This window comes from Panicum virgatum, chromosome 9K (genome assembly GCF_016808335.1).
Source record: "Panicum virgatum strain AP13 chromosome 9K, P.virgatum_v5, whole genome shotgun sequence".
NCBI classification, from domain to species: Eukaryota; Viridiplantae; Streptophyta; class Magnoliopsida; order Poales; family Poaceae; genus Panicum; species Panicum virgatum.
In genome coordinates, this window is record NC_053144.1 from 21,563,860 (window position 1) to 21,584,821 (window position 20,962).

Here is a 20,962-nt window from a genome sequence, read left to right on the forward strand (position 1 = left end):
AGTTTGTAATCTCCATTCCTCGCCGAGGAATCCATAGTAAGTAACCTTGGGCTTAAGAGGTGATCTCGCCCTTGGAAGAGGAGCATAGGGGTTCTTGGGCACCGTCTCTTGAATCCTTCCTCAACGGAGACGTAGCACCTTCGGGTGTGAACTTCGGGAAACAAATCCTTGTCTCATTTGTGTTAGTTTACTTGGTTTCATTGTCATTTGCTTGTGAGACTTTATTTCTAGGGTTTGAGCTCGATCTACTCACTCTCGAGTTTCTAGTGAACTTTGTTTGTTGGATATCAACCTTAAGGAACCCCTGGTACTCATTCTTTAGCTTGATCTACTTTTCTTACAGAGATTCTTGTAGTTTCGTTTCAGGTCCTTCAAACCCGGAGACTCCGGATATAGCTCCGGATACTCCGGACCACCAAACCCGGAGTATCCGGGCATATACCTGGAGTATCCGGGATAGTCTGCGTCTGACATTTTTGTTAAGTGTTTTGAATTGCAGATTGCCTATTCACCCCCCTCTAGGCATCTTAAGATCCTTTCGATTGGTATCAGAGTTTGGCTCTCCATTCAAAGGGCTTAACTGTCCGGAGAGGTCAAGATGTCGGATGATGAAAAAAATCAAGAGATTCCGGTTAATGAAGGTGAAAAAGGTGATCCTAGTGATAAAAGAGACAAAGACAAGAATGTAGAGCCATCCAACAACAACAAGAAGGGAAAGAATAAGAATGGTGGAGTAGAAAGTGATGAAGAGACATCCGATGATGAGATGTCTTATGAGGAGTGGAAGGCATGGAGGAAAAAGAAGAAGGAGCAAAGGAAGAAAAAGACTAGCTCCCGAGTTATCATTGACTCTAGTGATGACTCCGACACCGATTCCAAGAGAAGAGCCTCACGCTCTTCAAATAAGGGCAGCTCATCAAAATCAAAAGGCAAAGGTGATTATCGAAGAGTTGCTCATGATTACACTTTTTCTCTACCTAGTGAGCACAATGCATCAATTCATATGGGCAAGCCACCTTTCTTTGATGGTACCGGATATAATCAATGGAAGACTAAGATGTTCGGTTACATGAATGCAATCCACAAGGATCTTTGGAAAGTTGTGGAAGTTGGGTGTGAAATTCCGGATGAAGATGAAACTCCAACCCCGGTTCAAGCATATGTGCTACAACGGAATTTCCAAGCATTGAACATCCTACACACATCCGTGAGTCCTGAAGAGTTTGACAAGATAGAGGATGCACCAACCGTCAAAGATGCTTGGGACACTCTACTAGTGAACCATCAAGGATCAAGGAAAGTACGAGAATCAAGAATCAAAACTTTAGAAGATGAATTGGGCTTGTTCTCTATGAAGAAGGATGAAGGTGTGAAAGAGATGTACAACCGGATGAAGAAAATCATAAATCAAATCAAATCTCTTGGCGGTGACAAGTGGGGTGACCGTGAGATTGTGGACAAGCTTTTGACCGTGTATATGGCTAGGGATGTTACTCTACCTAGCTTGATTAGAGCCGAAAGGGGATTCAAACACTTCACCGCCGAGAATGTTCTTGGAAGAATTGAAGCTCACCATGATCAATTGAAGAGAGTTAAGATCAACCAAGATCTAGCCGAGCTTCAAGAACAAGCGGCCAAGAATAATGGGTTGACACTTCAAGCTAAGTCAAAAGGCAAAGAAAAGGCAAACCAATCCTCAAAAAATGAAGGAACTAGTAGTGATGATGATGAAGAGCTTAATGATGAGCAAATGGCTTTCTTTATCAAGAACTTCACAAGAGTATTGAAGAGAGGCAACTTTAGAAACTTTGGAAAGAACAAGAAGTATGAGCCAAGAAGAAGATCAAATAGGCCGTGTTTTGGGTGTAACAAAATTGGGCATTTCATTGCCGATTGCCCGGAAGAAAAGAAGAAGAACAAAGACACCAAAGAAAGCACATCCAAGAGAGATAGATCAAGATACAAGAAGCAAGCCGGAGAAGCTCATCTTGGTCAAGAATGGGATTCACAACAAGAAAGTGAGTCCGAGAAAGAAGATGTTGCAACCATGGCGTTCAAGGCATCATCTCCACATCCTCCAAGCTTGTTTGAAGATCTCACCGACGATGAGAATGAAGCTCCTATCATGTGTCTCATGGCTAAAAACTCCAAGATAACATCTCCAAACTCATCGGACGATGAATTGGATAATGAAGTAGAAGTTGCTAAACTAGTCAAGAAATATGGTAAAGGGGCCGCAACTAAAATGATGAAATTAGTTATGAAACTAAATGAAGCGGATGAGACTCTTGAAACACAAGAAGAATTGCTTAGACTTGAGAGAGAAAAATTCAAGGCTCTTGAAAAGGACCTCGCCTATGAAAGGGAGGAAAACAAGATGCTTGTGAACTCAATCAAAGTCAAGGATGGCACTCTTCTTGAGTTGAAAGAGTCACTCTCTAGTGAAAAAGAAAAAGTGGATGATTTGACTAGAAAATTTTCTTTTGTCAATGACACTAACACTTTCCTAAGGAAGGATAATGAGAAACTTCAAGAGAGCATGACAAGCTTACAAACTAATCACACGGTACTTGAAGTTCAATTTAATACTCTTTGGGAAAGTACTTCTAAGACTAAAGAGACATCTAATTCATCTAGTCCTTCTACAAGTAATGGATGTGCACGGTGCTTTAATATTGATATTCAAACTTGTGCTACTAACCATATTGAGATGAATGCAATGAAGAAAGAAATCTCTAGACTCACTCACTTGTTGCAAGAAGAGGCTCCATCACATACTCAAGTCCCAAAGAAAATTACCTTTACAAGGGTAGGTGAATTTGAGAAACACACCAAGGGATTTGGGTCAAGATACATGAGCAAGTTTGGGTTTGAAGTGGGTAAGGGACTTGGTAGGAATGGGCAAGGTACCCCACATGCCATTCCATTTACCAAGAACAACAACAAGACCGCCTTGGGTGCTCAAGGAGGTCTAGTGAACATGACCACTCCAATTCACAAGACAAATGATGTAATTCAAGAAAGTGGTCATGTCAACTTCATCAAGAGAGACACAACATGTGATGAGGGTGCTAAGATTGTTGCATCCTCATTCAAAGAAGATAAGTTCAAGGCCTATAACCCAACTAAGATCAAGGCACAAGAATCATCTCATGTATCCTTCTATGCTGATTATATATTGATAAGGAACCACCGTGGTAAAGTGGTTGCCAAATTTGTAGGACTCCGTACATGGAACACAAAAGTGAAAAACCATGTATGGGTGCCCAAAGTTCTTGTGACTAACATTAAAGGACCCAAGTATTGTTGGGTATCTAAAAGAAAAGAGTAACTTTGTTTTGTAGGGATACTCCTCCGGTGGATCAACTTGGGTGATTGATAGTGGTTGCACAAATCATATGACCGGAGAAAGGAGTATGTTTGAAACAATAACCGCATCAAGTGGAGATCATTTCGTTACTTTTGCGGGAAATCAAAAGGGAAGAGTGCTTGGCACCGGTAAGATTAATCTAAACTCAAAGTTCACTCTCTCAAAAGTTCTTTTAGTTGAGTCACTTGGTTACAATTTGTTGTCCATCTCACAACTTTGTTATTCGGGCTTCAATTGTTTGTTCACTAACGAGGGTGTAACCGTCATTAGAAGAAGCGATGACTCCGTTGCTTTCAAGGGGGTGCTCAAGGGAAAGCTCTATCTTGTGGATTTTTCTCAAGAGAGGACTCAACTTGATGCTTGCTTGATAGCAAAGTCTAGCTTGGGTTGGTTATGGCATCGCCGACTAGCTCATGTTGGGATGAGAAATCTCAACAAGCTTCTAAAGGGGGATCACATTCTAGGACTAACAAATGTTTCTTTTGAGAAAGATCGTGTATGTAGTGCATGCCAAGCCGGGAAGAAAGTTGATGTTCCACATCCATCAAAGAGCATCGTCACCACCGTCAAGCCATTTGAACTTCTACATATGGATCTCTTTGGCCCGGTGGCGTACATTAGCATTGGTGGTAACAAATATGGTCTTGTTATTGTTGATGATTATTCTCGTTTCACTTGGGTATTCTTTTTGCATGACAAAAATGTAGTGCAAGAGACCTTCAAGAAGTTTGCAAAAAGAGCTCCAAATGAATTTGAGACTAAGATCAAGAAAGTGAAAAGTGACAACGGCACCGAATTCAAGAACACTAATGTAGAAGAGTTTCTAGATGAAGAGGGCATTGGTCATGAATTTTCGGTTCCATACACTCCTCAACAAAATGGAATTGTTGAGAGGAAAAATAGAACTCTCATCGAGGCCGCTAGAACAATGCTTGATGAGTACAAGATCTCGGATCAATTTTGGGCGGAAGCAATCAACACGGCATGTCATGCAATCAACCGCCTATATCTTCACAAGATCTTGAACAAGACGGCATACAAGCTCCTACTTGGTAAAAAGCCTAATGTGTCTTACTTTAGAGTTTTTGGAAGTAAGTGCTTCATTCTTAACAAGAAGCCCAAGAACTCTAAGTTTGCACCTAAAGTTGATGAAGGTTTTCTTCTTGGTTATGCCTCAAATGCTCATGGCTATCGTGTTTTCAACAAAACCTCTGGTTGTGTTGAAATAGCGTGTGACGTGACATTTGATGAATCTAATGGCTCTCAAGGGGAGCAAGTTGATAATGTTGTAGGAATGGAAGAATCATCAAGTCAAGCTATCAAGAAGTTGGCGATTGGTGAAATAAAACCTCAAGAACAAGTGGACAATGACGATGATAATGTGTTGATGTTTCAAGGGCCATCTACCTCTACATCCGCTGCAAAACCCGGAAACTCCGGATATGAAGCCGGAGACTCCGGACACCCAGACCGGAGTATCCGGACTCTAGACCGGAGTATCCGGGATACTCAAGCTGAGGCATCAATCCAACATCAAGATCAGTCTCAAGATGGTAGAGATGCTGAACCAATCCAACATCAATCCTCCATTCCACATCCAAGAGTTCATCACATAATTCAAAAGGATCATCCCGTGGATAATATCCTTGGAAGTATAAGTAAAGGGGTAACCACTCGATCTCGTTTGGCTACTTTTTGTGAACATTACTCGTTTGTTTCTTCCTTGGAACCTCTTAAGATGGAAGAAGCATTGGATGATCCGGATTGGGTGATGGCTATGCAAGAGGAATTGAACAACTTCACTCGGAATGAAGTCTGGTCCTTAGTAGAAAGACCCAAGCAAAATATCATTGGAACCAAATGGGTCTTTCGAAACAAACAAGATGAACATGGCGTGGTAACAAGAAACAAAGCAAGGTTGGTTGCTCAAGGCTACACACAAATCGAAGGTTTGGATTTTGGTGAGACGTATGAACCCGTAGCTAGGCTTGAGTCAATTCGTATTTTACTTGCCTATGCTACTCACCATGATTTCAAGCTATATCAAATGGACGTGAAGAGTGCTTTCCTTATTGGACCAATCTCCGAATTGGTATATGTTGAGCAACCACCGGGCTTTGAAGATCCAAAATTCCCAAATCACGTCTACTTGCTCCATAAGGCGCTTTATGGGCTCAAGCAAGCCCCTAGAGCATGGTATGAATGCCTTAATGACTTTCTCTTAAGGAAAGGCTTTGAAATAGGCAAAGCCGATCCTACTCTTTTCACTCGCAAAGTTGATAAAGATATCTTTGTGTGCCAAATATATGTCGATGACATTATATTTGGCTCTACTAACAAAACTTGGTGCGATGATTTTAGTAGGATTATGACAAAGAGATTTGAGATGTCTATGATGGGTGAGTTGACCTTCTTCCTCGGATTTCAAATCAAGCAACTCAAGGATGGCACTTTCATTAGTCAAACCAAGTACACCAATGATATGCTCAAGAAGTTTGATATGGAAAATGCCAAGCCCATCAAAACTCCCATGCCAACCAATGGACATCTCGATCTTAATGAAGATGGCAAGGCCGTGGATCAAAAGGTATATCGCTCCATGATTGGATCCCTTCTTTACCTTTGTGCATCTATGCCCGATATTATGCTTAGTGTGTGCATGTGTGCAAGATTTCAAGCTAATCCGAAAGAATGTCATTTGATGGCGGTTAAGAGAATCCTAAGATATTTAGTTTTCACTCTTAACATTGGTTTATGGTATCCCAAGGGCTCATCTTTCGATTTACTTGGCTATTCCAATTCGGATTATGCCGGTTGCAAAGTGGATCGAAAGAGCACTACGGGGACTTGTCAATTCCTTGGCCGGTCCTTAGTAGCTTGGAGCTCTAAGAAGCAAAATTCGGTTGCCTTGTCCACGGCGGAGGCCGAATATGTTGCCGCCGGTGCGTGTTGTGCACAACTCTTGTGGATGAGACAAATGTTGAGTGACTTTGGTTGTCATTTTGATGCAATTCCTCTATTTTGTGACAATGAGAGTGCAATCAAGTTAGCAAACAACCCGGTACAACACTCCCGAACAAAGCACATAGATATTCGTCATCACTTCTTAAGGGATCATGAGGCTAAGGGAGATATTGCTTTACAACATGTAAGCACCGACGGGCAACTTGCCGATATCTTTACTAAGTCTCTAGATGAGTCAAGGTTTTGTGCTTTGAGAAGTGAACTAAACATCTTGGATTCTCGTAACCTAGCTTGAATTACTGCATACACTTGTGTGATCATAGATTAAGAATCTTGAAAACTTTCAAATTGTGTGACCTTTGTTTTGTGAAAAGTTTGGCTATTCTTTTTGCTCACTTGAGATCATTGTTCTCCTTGATTGAATATTGGCTGATCTCAAGTTGAGTGATCTCTCTCACACCATTAGATCTACAAAATCTATCTTTACCAAATCCATCTAGATCAAGTTCTTTTGAACTTCTCTCTGCTCAGTCTCAGGGGGAGCCGGAGTCTCCGGCCCAGGGCCCGGAAACTCCGGACTATCCGGATACTCCGGCCCTGAGGCCGGATACTCCGGATATTTGAAATTTACTATATATACCGCGGGGAGGGTTGGGAAAACGGTTCATTTCATTCTTTTTACCACAGCCGCCGCCCCCTCTTCTCTCTACTCTCCCACTCACGCCCTAGGGGCGATTCCACTCTTCCAAGCTTCAAGAACTCGTAAATCTTTGAAGGAAGACTCTCCTCCCCTCCGGAAACTCCGGGGAAGTCTTGGATTTGAAGTTCCCGCGCTCTCAACGGTCTCAAAGGTACTTTTGAACTTCGGATCGCCCGATCTCCCAATGTCGTAGGTTTCTTTGAAAAATCTTTAGGAGATCTCTTCATAGCATGTGTAGAAACCTTTGGCTCAAGTTTCATTCAAATCCCCTGGTCAAATCCTTAGATTTTTGAAACTTAGGGTTTCAGGTGCACATGTCTGGATACTCCGGATATACACCCGGATACTCCGGACCCTCTGGGTCGGAGTCTCCGGGGATATAACCGGAGCTCCGGACTTGGACACCACAAACACGTCTTTTTCCTCCAATTTCTATCGACCTTGGTCTTGATCATTCCTTTCTATACTTAGGCATGGTGAGGCCACGTGCTGGTGAATCCTTGGAGGATGCGGAACAAAGAAGACAAAAGAGGCGTCATGATCCTCACACTCAAAGGGAAGATGCTCCTCGAAATCCTCCAAGGGAGTTGCGTCCACGTCATCGTGCCGGGAAGGAACCCGCTGGGAGCAGTTCTAAGGAGCCAAAAAGCTCCTTACATTTTGCAAAGCCGAGCCGCGGCTCCTCCATCCCGTCCGACTCCGACAAGCAAGGGTATTGCTCATGACATATGTCCTAAGACCCCCCCTCGCTTGGTAGTTGAGTATCCTCCCGGGCAGCGCACTTATCCTAACATTCCAATGCTTCATCGACCTGTGATAGTGCTTGGCTTCACAGTAGAGATGGAAAGAAACTATTACAAGCAAGATGTGGCACTTAGGGAGGCACGCAAAGAGAAAGTTTACAGATATGACAAGAGTGAAGGTCTTGAGCGGCGCTTTTGGTGCAAGCTTCACGAAGACTTCTATTCTTCTGTTGTGATGTGTAAGTCTCGTGCTCCCATTGTTCATTGCAAGTATGTGGATTGGAAATATTATGAGAATATGAAGGATCCATTCTTCAATGAGGCTATGGAAAAGTGCAAGGAGATGGGTCTCTATGATATTATGGGTTTTCGCTATGATTGGAATGAGGAGATCCTTGCTCAATTTCATTCTTCTTTATATTATGATGAAAATGAGATTGCATTCTATTGGACCACCGAAGGAGCAAAATATGGAGTGGATTACATGACCTTCTCTAGGATTCTTGGACTTGGCACTAAGGATGAGAAGAGAGATCCCATTCATGTTGAGGAGCAACTCAAGACATATCAAGTACCCACCTTGTTCTACAATCCTTATTGTGCTCAAGAAGGAAAGGCAAACCATCTCTTGCCGGTTTACTATGCAATGAATCAATTCTTTAGAGCAACCATTGATGCAAAGGATGGTGATCCTGTGGCACTTAGATACTATGCAGTGAATCTTCTAGCCCGGACTTTGCCAAGTGGTAGACCGTTTTGCATTATGGACTTCATTTGGAATGAGCTAAGAAGGACTATGATTGAGGCCAAGAAGTCCCTTCCTGCTGCACCTTACATCATGTATATGATAGAGAGGGTGACCAAGGTCACATTTCTAAAGACAGTTAAGCATGAGCCTCTTCACTTGCGTGCCCTCTCAGGTGATGCACCACCTCCTCCTCCTCCAGCTCATGCAGGTGCAACAAGGAACCCAAGACATGATCCTGCTCCATCTTCTGTGAGTGCCTCTTCATCGTCTCGTCACCGTCATCATGACTCCTTTGTGAAGAGGGCCCTCCGCAGCTTATTTGGGATGTGTAGGAATATTGCAAAAGATGTGCATGAGAACACAAGGTCCATCAATGAGATTCGGGGTCATTTGGGACTTCCTTTGGATCCTCACCGCGAGCTCCCGGATTTTGATGATCCATTTGCTGAGTGGGGTGCCGCCGATGAGGCTTCTATTGCCGCTACTCATGCTCCACTTCCACGTGCTCGTCGTCAACCCCGTTCTCCTCGTCGACGTGCTTCTTCTTCTCCCCGCCGTGCTCCTCCAAGTGGCCAAGAGATCTTTGATGAGGAAGAGGAGACCGAACAAGATGAGCCCATAGGCTATCGTGAGCACCCCGACTCCGATGAAGATGAGGATACCTCCGAGGATGCCGCTCAAGATGAAGATAATGAGTAGATGAACTTCATGCTTCTTTTCATTCCCTTTTTGGCACTTGATGACAAAGGGGGACTGAAAATGCCATTTATGTACTCATTTGGGCATGTGTCGCGTTTGTATCGTACTCATGTCGTTTCCATTCCGTTTTAAACTCTCTTGATCATTTGTAAGGACTATGTGGTGTGAGAACCTTTGTATTGTGTGTTACTCTGTGCTTAGCTGTCGAACTTGAGTTATTTCTAAGGAATTTCTGCTAGTATGTGTCATATTTGAGCTGTGGATTATCTGTTTTCTGTTTTTCTGTGTTCTAGTTCAGAAAGGCCGGATTCTCCAGGCTATAGGCCGGATTCTCCGGATATCATGACCGGAGTCTCCGGACTTATACCCGGAGTCTCCGGGTCTAGCTGACAGATACACATTTTATTGAGTGGATAACATGTCATATGCATCACACATATTCTTGGCACTCACCTGTTCACCCCACTGTAAAACTTATAAGAGCTTTTGTGTTTCTCTCGATAAATATGCCAATTGTTGACATGTCAAGTCAAAACTAAAATTCAAAGTTCATGGCATACATTTAGGGGGAGGTCTTATATGTTAGATGTTTATCGCTTTATAATTATCAAATGAGTTACATGTGGGTTGTCATCAATCACCAAAAAGGGGGAGATTGAAAGTGATCTAGGCCCCTAAGTGGGTTTTGGTGGTTAATGATAAAACACATGTGCATTTAATCGTGTAATTGAGCATGTGTGCAGGTGGTGAACAAGTATAGGTGAATCAAGTGACGATATACGACCCTCAAAAAGGAAATGAAAAAGCGGAGTTCAAGTTTACTCAAGAAATTAGATTTTGAATTTGAAATTTGAGTATAGGAACGTCGTACTATCAAGAGGGACTTGGTTCAAGGGTTTCGACTTAGATCTTGTGCTCAAGAGAACCTATACAAATGATTGTGAGCCACAAAACAACTCAAAAGAGTCATAAACCGAAGTTTCTCCCTGCCTTATCCGGATACTCCGGGTATAGGGCCGGATACTCCGGACCCCATTGCCCGGAGTGTCCGGGTGCTGTTTCCGGGCTGAAAAATCAGGGTTTCCCGGAGTCTCCGGGCATATACCCGGAGTCTCCGGGTACCCTTTCGCCCAACGGCTATTTTTGGGCTGAAGACTATAAATACCCCCTCCATACCCCTTCAGCCCTCTCCTCTTGCCACTTTGACGAACAGAACTCAAACCTAAGCCAAAAAGAACTCTCTCACTCTCCCTTCTCCATTCTTGAGTGATTCCCTTGAGGGATTTGAGTGAGAAGAAAGCAAGAGCAAGGATTAGTGCTAGTGAGCCTCATTTCCATCTCTTGAGCACTTGGTTTTGGTCAAGCTCACGGATTCAAGTTTGTTACTCTTGGAGCCTTGTGCTCCTAGACGGCTAGGCGTGCTTGTGATTGCTCAACCAAGATTGTGAGCTGCACAAGAAGTTTGTAATCTCCATTCCTCGCCGAGGAATCCATAGTAAGTAACCTTGGGCTTGAGAGCTAATCTCGCCCTTGGAAGAGGAGCATAGGGGTTCTTGGGCACCGTCTCTTGAATCCTTCCTCAACGGAGACGTAGCACCTTCGGGTGTGAACTTCGGGAAACAAATCCTTGTCTCCTTTGTGTTAGTTTACTTGGTTTCATTGTCATTTGCTTGTGAGACTTCATTTCTAGGGTTTGAGCTCGATCTACTCACTCTCGAGTTTCTAATGAACTTTGTTTGTTGGATATCAACCTTAAGGAACCCCTGGTACTCATTCTTTAGCTTGATCTACTTTTCTTACAGAGATTCTTGCAGTTTCGTTTCAGGTCCTTCAAACCCGGAGACTCCGGATATAGCTCCGGATACTCCGGACCACCAAACCCGGAGTATCCGGGCGTATACCCGGAGTATCCGGGATAGTCTGCGTCTGACATTTTTGTAAGTGTTTTGAATTACAGATTGCCTGTTCACCCCCCTCTAGGCATCTTAAGATCCTTTCATCATCGCTTTTCAAATACTTTGGATTACAGTGTTAATGTCTTTCTTTTTCTTGCTTGCAGTTTGAAATGTGCAAGTTGATGGACATAGATGCCAGGGCGAATTTGATGAGGATTCGAGCGGGATCTATGATGGATAGGAATGAGCAAGAGTCGGCCTGGACCCGAGTTTCACAAAGAGCCCATTCCATGCTTGAAGCCTTTGGTAGTCAGACATCGTACGATGACTCGTACGGTTCGTCTCAAGCCTCGACCTCGTTTCCTTGTGGTCCCACACAGCAGCAGTCTTCCCAAGCACCTTATTGGTCTCAGCAGCATTATCCAGGTACGTGAGGATACTTACTAACTTCCTACTTTGAAGCCAACAATTAATTCTCAATCCATACAGGTGATGCACACCCACCTTACCAACCTCACGGAGGGACTCAGTTTAGTACCATGGCACCAGCTGCAGGGATGTCATTTCAACCAACACAGGCACCACCACAACCTTTCGGTAGACATACAGTCAATATCTTAATTTCAATTAATTGTGGTATGAAGTCTAATTCCTTTTGTATTTACATATAGGATCACAACAGTTATATGATGCTGGACCTTCTTCGTATTACCCTACGGCGACAGCAAAAGGAACGCAAGGTAAATACCAAATCTGTAGCCCGAATTTATCATGTGCTATGAATATTTGAAATAATTTGAACGGTTTACAGGATCGCACCACCAGCTTCCTGATATGGGTCATTCTTCGTATCCACCACCACCAGGTACGTATGATGAATATGTACCCAAATATATGACTTATAAGACTATGATTAAGATATCTTAATTGCTACTGTATAGGGCCCACACATGATACCTTTGAGGCGAACTTCGAAGATTGGAGTCGGTTATTTTCTACACCTAACCAGCAGGCCGATCCTACTTTGCAGACACCTATGGCCACCGGACGTCCAGGTAGAGACGTATGGCCTCCAGAGCGGCACACCTATTCTACAGACCACGTCCACGCTCAGCGTAAAAGAGGTCGACATGGCCGGGGTGGCCGGGGTGGTTAGGAGGTGCTTCTAGCTGTTTCCGTATTTTTGTTATGGACATGTCGTCATGTTATACTTATTTCGTTCTCATGCATCACCTATTTCGTTCTCATTTGCGTATGTGTATGAATTGCTAACTTATACTTTTCATATTCATATACTTTACTAATGTTTTTTATTTGTATCCAAAATATCTAAAACCACATCTAATGGCCCATTCTGCGGATGGGGGAGCCTGCCGCCCCCCTGCCGCCCGGTAGGGGGGCGGCAGGCTCCCGCCAAGGGCTTCCGCACAATTAAATTTTTTTATTTACATATAAGTCCCTGCCGCCCCCCTGCCGAGCGGTAGTGGTATAAAACTGTAAATTGTGAAATTGAAAATATATTTCTGTAAAAAATGTTTTTCAAAAATATAAAAATAAAAAAACGCCATTCTCGGAGCCTACCAACTAACCAACCGCAGCACCGGCTCGCCGCCCAACGCACCGTAGCCGGAAGGAAGGGGAAAAGAAGCCTACACGCCCAATCTCGCGTCTCGCCGGCGGCGCGCCACCGTCACCGCCATGATCAGCATCTTCGCGCAGGCAACCCAGCCTAAACCCCTTTAAGCACCGAGAAATCGACAGGATCCTGTTTGATTGTTGTGGCTGATTCGGTTCGTTTTCTTGTTGGTTGGGTCTGGATCTACGCGCAGGAGCGCCTCCTCGGGTTCGCCCTGGGCTCCGTCTCCATGGGTGGCTTCGTCCTCCACCAGCGCCGCGCCATCTACCGTTCCCTCGCCGAAGCTGACGGGTCTCCTTACTCCTACCAGGTCGGCATATGGTTGCTTCCCCCGAACCTAGCAAATGTCTGCTTTCTGAACTATTGTTGCGGTTCATGGCTTACTTTTCCGTTCAACCATGACAGACTTCTAGTGACCATCGGAAATTTGTGATCTTTTGTTTGTGTTGTGACCTTTTACCGCCACTAGCATGGCAAATTGGCAATAGGCAGGTTATAATCGCACAGGTTCCAATTAAAACAGATGTTTAGTTTGAAGAATCCTCTATCTTTCTATGACGGTAGTGCAATTCCTTCAGTAATGCACTAAGCGAATGGATTGCTGCAACTGCAACCATTACGATTCGATATTCAAGGTAGTTCATTCCTCACCACAGTAGAAGGGTTGACATTGCAAGCTCAATAATGGTTGATCAAATTCCACCATTCATTTCTATACAGTATATTTTTGTTAGAAAAAGTCAAATTTCCTAAGTTTTGACCAATAGTTGATCAAATTATTTGTAAGTTTAGTGCTAAAAAGTTATATCACTAGATTTGCATGTCAAACACTTTTAATGTGCTATTGGGTTTGTAATGATTGACATTATATTATAAGAGATGTCAAAGGTCAAATATGCTTATGGCAACTTTACAAATCATGATGGAAATGAACATAGGCTAAGCTCAGGAATTTATGAAGCTTTTATTCCCTCCTTAGTTTTGTTGTATTTTTCATCAAATTCGTGTTGTCTGGATCGATGTTCCTGTTGCTGCTTCACTAATAGAGATTGTAGCTTAGTGTGGTATTCATGGCATTAAAAAATTATGAGAAACCTCCAAGTTAGAAAATGCCAAATTCTGTTTCCGAAACATTGGCGCTTGAGGGATTAACATCTGCATGTTCCGAAACCAGTAACATTACATGATACAAAAGCAAAACCTCAAAAGAGTTATGGAGTCTGAAACTATCAAACTACTGTGTGAACACTGCTATAATTTCTGCATGATCTCGTACAAGAGGTCAAAAGTCAAAACACATCCAAGTATTAAATGGTTATCCCATGTATTACATATATTCGTTGGACGAGGAACCATTGCGATCTATTCAAATTCAACGTATGGTGCCTTTTTGAAGAAATGGAATTGCTATCCCCTCAGTTTTCTTACATATCAAGATACAAATCTTGCAAAATTCGTAGTGAAGTTGATGAGAAAATGGGCTCTACATATCGCACCTCTGACATTGAGCATGTTCCCTAGGTTAAATAATATTTCCGAATTGTGAAAGATGTGTGTTTGAACTGTATTTCAAGTGGAAATGATAGCTAGAAACAGCATCAGAATATAAAGCTGGACAGTATTATCATGGATGTGTAATGTTTTTTGTGAGGACATATGGATCACCATATTTTGAGGAGTAAGAAAAATTGTCCCCTTTCATGTACTTCATTAGACAGAACAAATGAAAATTGTTTTGTCCAAACTTTTTCTGAATCTTTCCTGTTACCTGTGTCAGTTTTTCTGTCTCATGATGAAGCTATTCTGACTGCCTCAATCTTTGTGTTACACAGCCTGGTGAAATCACTAGTAGAAGAAGCTCGACTGAGTTGGCTCATGTATGGAACAAGGCGGTGGATGAGACTCTCGGGCGACTTGTTGTATACCTTAGCTCTCGTGGATGGTGATTCAAGCACCATTTTGAACATGGAAAGTGAGGAGGCGCACAGGGCAGTGCAAGACTTTCAAGCCATTGTTGTGCTGAAACACAACTGATGTACTTGACATTTCTCTGCACCCGGAGTTGAACATGTTTTGTTTTAAAAGCTTCCCCAGTGACCTATTTATGTTGAATATGGTTGATTCTGCCATACATTGTTCCCTGAACAAGGATCTAGATGTTACCTTATGGTCAATGCTCTAACCCTGTGGAAAGCCTGGTTCCTCTAAATATTATGCATATATTATGTTGAATAACTAATAAATTCTGTACACTGCTTTGCTGACTTTGCAACATTCAAATGGAAATTATCCATATCATGTAATGATCAATTACCTGTTGTTCCCTGATCACGATCATTTCTGTTTTTCCGTCTCTGACTTTTCCCGTAGACTGCTACTGCTAAGATTTCAGATTATCATGGATTACCAGTATATATAATAATAATAGGCAATTCAGCTTTCTCATCATTTTATCTCCAAGTTCTGTATAGTTTTGAGCTGGAAAAGTTCTTAATCTGCAGTAAACAAGAGCTTTCTCATCTTATGAAAAAAAAAAGAGAGAACTTTCTCAAGTTTTAGACCTCATATTGTTACTTGTCTGTGAACGCAAGGGTGCACATCTTGCTGGAGTATTTCGCACCCACATTGTTCCAAGCACACTTATGCCTAGCCTCTTCTCAGACCGACTTACTTCAAAGTTTTTGTTTGAGAGGAATTTTTTTTTAGAATACCGGGATTGTATTTCACATATAAGAGTAAAGGTTTACAATGCAACTCTTACACAAATACCCTTGAGTAAAAAGAAAATTACATATTAGTCCATACAAGAGTCTCCCGGATATCTTCGTTACCGGCGAATGGAGGAGCCCCTCGACGGGCAGCCACCGCACCAGAGGTAGGAAAAGATGCACGCCGAGGTTGCAACTTGAAGCCAACACCCTTCCTGACGAAGAAACTTCAATATTTTTGAATGGCACAACGAGTAGCATGTCAACATCGACATACCGTAGAGCTGTTGGACGCACAAGCCGAAGAACAAGACCATTGGTCATGACGCCGCTGGAGAACATGGGAGTAGTTGCTGCAAGCATTGCCAGCACCCCCCAAATCGACGTACAATGAAGCAACCGAAAGGGAATAGGAGTCGCCCAAACAGTTGCATGTAAACCACCACTCGGAATCCCCGGAGTAGTGGAAGTAGGGTCCCTGACGTCCAAGAGGACGGCGAGGCTGCGAGCGTGCGTGGGGGAGCTTGGCTTGGCCGCCGGTGCGCGTGGGGGAGCTCCGGCCGGCCGTCGCGGGCTCGGGCGCAGGCGAGCTCTGCCCAGCGGCCGCGAGCGTGCGTGCCGAGGAGCTCCGGCACATCCGCCGTGGGCGCAAGCAAACTCCGCCCGGACGGCACGAGCGCGCTTTGGGGGAGCTCCGCCTTAGCCGCCATGGGTGCGCGTGGAGGGCAGCTGCGCCCCGGCCGCCGGTACGCATGAGGGAGCTCCGGCGGACCGCCGCGGGCGTGGGCGCAGGCGAGCTCTGTCTGGCGGCGCGCTCGCGTACGCCACGCTCGCGCTCACCGGGCCATGTGCCAGGTTGACGCACGCCTCGTGTGGACCAGCGTGGGTGCCCTCTGGCTGCCACCGTGGCATGTCCACGTCGCATGCGGGCACTGGCATGGCAAGTTTTGGACCTTTGGTGCACAGAGGCAGTAGTTCAAGGACCTAGATAATCACTTTTATAGTTCAAGGATCTAGATAGGAAGGCCCCAAAAGTTTAAAGAACCTGAGTGCATTTTACTCGTCATTTGAAGACCCAATGGCAGTGATGTTGGCCTTCAAGATACAGTTCAATCCCACAAGATCACCTCTGGACTGGTCCTCGAATGTGTTCAGTGCCATGAAGTAAGAGTAACCATCCCCAGCCAGCTTTGTTTCCAGTTGTGAACACAAAGCGACCTACCGTTGCCATGAAGTAATTAGCAAGTTTGAGAATCTAAATATACATTTTTGAAATTTAGGGACCTAGATGGCACTACAACCCGAGGTACTTGTGCACTTATGTCATCCAATCAATAGTTCACCCCTGGTTATTTAAGAGAGTTGCTCGCGAATATTGATTCACTCTGATTAATTTGAATAACATTTACGCAGAATTTAACAGTTGGTAATGCCACGCCAAAACAAAGCGATATATAACAGGAACCCAACATGTACGGCACACAAACCAAGATACTAAAATCATCCATTTTGAGCTATTGTCTGCCACTAATGCACACATAGTGCACACCAACCTTCTAGAGTTTCTCAACCCCTAGAGCTCATCAGTTCATAAACATGCATAATAAGATCACGATTCAGCCATTTATACCAGCATAGACACCATATAGGCATCACGGACAATTGTTCCAAGTGTGCAAAAGCATTTTTCCTTTCAGAGGTCATCAAAAAAGGTCTAGCCGTCATTGGATGACCCAATGATAGTGGCATCTGCCTTCAGAATGCAGTTTGATCCCACAAGATAGCCTCTGGATGGGTCCATGAGTGTCTTCAGTGGAATGAAGTTGGACCATCCCCAGCCATTCTTTGCGTTGGTTGCAAACACGAAGCGACCTACAATAGATTGCCACAAAGTAAGTTTCACTAGTTAATTGACTATTCCATGAGGCCGGTAGATGTTATGGAGAGCTGAACCTGTAACTGTGTAGTGTTTCCCATGCTTCTGGTCCAGGATGGATAGAGTCAGTTCAATCATCATTCCAGACTCGAGAGGGAGCTTCTTCTGATCATGCAGGTATAAGTACAGCGAAAGCGAATTGGTGCTATATTGGTCACCAAGTGGATGCATGTTGATGTGCCTGAAATGGAACAAAAACAATCTATATTACCATTCGTAATTGACAGGTAAGAAAAGGAAAAGAAAGTATAATGCTGGCTCCTTGAAAAGGTGACATTGTTGGCAGCCATGTGCCCATGTCAAGTGACAGTTAAACAAGATTAAGCTTCCAGAAAGAGTAGATTTAATAGGCTTGAATGAATCACTGGTTGTTCAAAACATAATAGTACCAGAGTTGCTCATCTCCAAACACAGATAACGCTAGATCATCTAAATGGGATATGAAACATGAAAATATTTGTAGGAACAAGGGATCTTCTGTTGATGAAGAAACCCACACAAAATTCTAGTACAATAGAATATCCACTGATAATATTGGTGGCATAAATAATTACTTGTACTTCTAAACAAACACCACCTGAGTTGAATGCTACTTGCACACCGAAAACTGACTGAAATGACTAATGGCATATGCATATTATATGAATCAATTACACCAGAATAAAAATAGATGCATACCATTTTTGTCCGCCAACATCAAATTCAGGAGAAAGGACTGGGAGCTTCATGTCAAGGAAGTTGTTCATGGTCCAGGTGTAGATTCCTTTGATGAATCCCTTCTTCTGGAGGAAGATGTTCTGAACTGTGATAGGCTTCTTTGGAATCACAATAGGCTTATTTTGCGAAGAAACATCCGCCTTTAATATCCTCACACCAAAGACACAGCTATCATCAACCAGAAAATCAGATGATTTCAGTACTTCGTCAAGAGGAATCAAGCATTTTCTCTCTGAGTGCGTCTGCTTGACATGGAAGTGGTAGCTAGCTGCTCATAGATAAAGGTAGCAGTATGAGAAATATACTCCTATAAAATTGTAAGGTACAAATTTCCCAAGCACAATACAACCTGCTTCTACCCTAGTTAATCAATTTTTTTTCTCGAACACGCAGGAGAGCTATGTATCTTTGTATTAAGAGATAAAAAGTCCAGTAAGAAAAAAACAGCACACCACCTAGGACCACAGGTGGGGGAGTTGGCCCAAAAAGAAAACTATTACATGAAACTAACATGAAAATAATTATTCACTTTAATTAATTTAGAAAAGCAAATAAACATGTATGCAGGGCTAGCTTTTGTGAAGTGCAATCAGAATGGTCAAAATAGTAAGAGTGGCATGTCTATGTTCTTCGAAATATTGATCAAACAAGAATACAATATCAAGTGAACGAAATAGTATGAAAATTTAAAGACAATGTGACAAGTATTTGATCATATATCAAACTCTACACACAGATTGAGTTGAAAAGGTAAATTACTATATGATGCTCAGAGGTTCCAAGTTCTGAGAGTTAGCGCTGAAGCTTATAAAGGACGGAGGAATAAGAACTCGCAGTTTAATCAAATGACTGTACTTGAAACTATAAGTTCAGGAACTACCTTTACATCCACGGTAAGTCCCTTTTGAATGGTTGTATATTGACAACTCGAAAACTGCACTCAAGGTGCAACCTGGCTTTAAGATGTTTTGGTTTACGCAAAGGCATAGAGCAACGTATGGAATCTTATCACCAGACTTTTTATGCTTTGGGATCACGTGCAGGAACCTGTTAAATGAATTAATGAGCAGATCAACAACTCAGACTAGAAGTCAAGAGTGAAGAAAATGAAAGGCTTTTCTTCGGGAATGTGATTGCTTCTAACTTCACTAGAACATCATTTGTGACTACCTGACAGTCTAATTAATATTATTTTCAAGAACAATCTAATTGTTCTAATTAATATTTTTGATAGACAACTTTTTCTTTATCTCAAACAAATCAAATGAGATTTTGAGTGATGTGTCATGCCTGCTAGATAAAGATTCATTTTGGGATTATGATACATACCAACTGTATCCACAGCAGTGAAAAGGAGCAGAATTAGCTGATACAGCCCCCCTATCAAGTAAAGCTGAGAAACCGTAAAACTTCCATTTGAAAACTGGATCATGGGTCTTTCTCAGAGGTGCAGGAGCTGAAATTGTTACAAGAACAATTAAGCACAGTTTGAGGAAGACAGTGGGGAATGAAGAGATTACACGCTATGAGCAGATTAGGGTGCATGATTGCAGCGACAAATAAATGAACTCAAAATAGAAACCTCATGGAAGGAAATGGAGCATAATAGTTCTGTATAATCTATACAGAGGGAAAACCAGAGGGCAAATTTCCAACTGTTTAGATAAAAATATCTAGCAGAGTTACTTATGACAAATGGCTCCTGATAATTGGTTACTTGATCAAACAGGAGTAAAAACCAGTGGAATTCTGCTTTTGCATATCTTAGCACATAATACACACACTACTCTTTCTGTGCACTCCATTGATAAGAGGGCAACTTAGAAAGCCAAGAGTTTTATTTTCTTTGCAGCGACGAATCAGTTTATTTCCACAATAAATCTTCAAAGCAGTAGCACATAATACATGCCGCTAATCATATTCTACATACACATACTGCAACGTGGGTCGCACAACATCATAACAGGTAGTGGTAGCTGGTAGCTTGTACAGCACCAAATCAAAAATCAACTTTCAACTGGAATGAAAATTTGGAGATGGACAGTTCATTTTTGCCCTATGTTTGTTTATTAAGGGATTATCTCGATTTCATCGACAATAAGGTCATACTAATGAGGGATCTGAATCCAAATACAAACCAACCAACACCACCAAGTTAAAGTAGCAATCAGCATTCTAGTAGAATAATTTAATCCACAAGCAAAAGAAGTTCGATTGAATCCTTACAAGCGCCTGCAACGCAAGAGTTGCCCATGGTAGAGACCACTTCCCCTGCTCAGGAGTCCACTGCACGTGAAACCAATCATGAAGCCGTAAGCAAACGATGCAGAATCAAGAACCAAGAGATTACCAGAATTTCACACAAGAGAGAAGAGAGGCCGGGGAGGTAAAACCCCATTCCACAAACAAAGAGGCAGCTCAAAACTTCAAAAGAAACGAACTTTACTCTCGAAAACGAACTTTACCCTCTTGCCAAGAAATCTAAGAACTCACGTCGCAGAAAACCCTCAAACAACTCAGGAACACTGGATCGGGCTACACCAGAAACCGATCAAGCCCCTTCCTTCCATTTCCCCTCCATATGTACTTTTATAGATCATGATTGCAGAACAAGATAAACAAAGGAGCAGACTTCGATACGAATCGAGAGAAAGAATCGAGAGAAACGGAGGGGGATCTGGGAGGGATTGAGCGGACGTACCTGCAATGCCTTCCGCGGCGCAGTTTGGAGGGCTTGGAGCAAGGCCCCTTGGCCGCCGTGGCGAGAAGGGGTTTTGGAGGCGTGCAGAATCAAGCGAGGGGGCTGTGCTTTAGTAGTAAACAACTAGGGGTAAAAATGGAATTTC

The 20,962-nt window shown here is 43.0% G+C and overlaps 2 protein-coding genes across 4 annotated transcripts; one reads left to right on the plus strand and one right to left on the minus strand.

Moving 5' to 3' along the window:
• The first annotated feature begins 12,684 nt into the window (after positions 1-12,684).
• Positions 12,685-15,080, plus strand: LOC120650744. The gene is made up of 3 exons (XM_039927988.1): positions 12,685-12,838; positions 12,949-13,065; positions 14,588-15,080. Exons 1-3 carry the CDS (start codon positions 12,818-12,820, stop codon positions 14,699-14,701), a joined length of 252 nt encoding a protein of 83 aa, XP_039783922.1. The 5' UTR covers positions 12,685-12,817; the 3' UTR covers positions 14,702-15,080.
• A 1,810-nt stretch (positions 15,081-16,890) lies between these two features.
• Positions 16,891-20,954, minus strand: LOC120650746. 3 transcript variants are annotated; one of them, XM_039927990.1, is made up of 7 exons: positions 20,818-20,953; positions 20,343-20,402; positions 19,446-19,572; positions 18,997-19,163; positions 18,078-18,384; positions 17,417-17,580; positions 16,891-17,335 (listed from the first exon to the last, which is right to left on the minus strand). In XM_039927990.1, exons 2-7 carry the CDS (start codon positions 20,368-20,370, stop codon positions 17,178-17,180), a joined length of 951 nt encoding a protein of 316 aa, XP_039783924.1. In that variant the 5' UTR covers positions 20,371-20,402; positions 20,818-20,953; the 3' UTR covers positions 16,891-17,177. The 3 variants fall into 3 exon arrangements, with proteins under 3 accessions (XP_039783924.1, XP_039783923.1, XP_039783925.1); XM_039927989.1 differs by having other exon boundaries at positions 19,446-19,578; XM_039927991.1 differs by having other exon boundaries at positions 17,199-17,335; positions 17,424-17,580; positions 19,446-19,578; positions 20,818-20,954.
• Between the last annotated feature and the right edge of the window lie 8 nt (positions 20,955-20,962).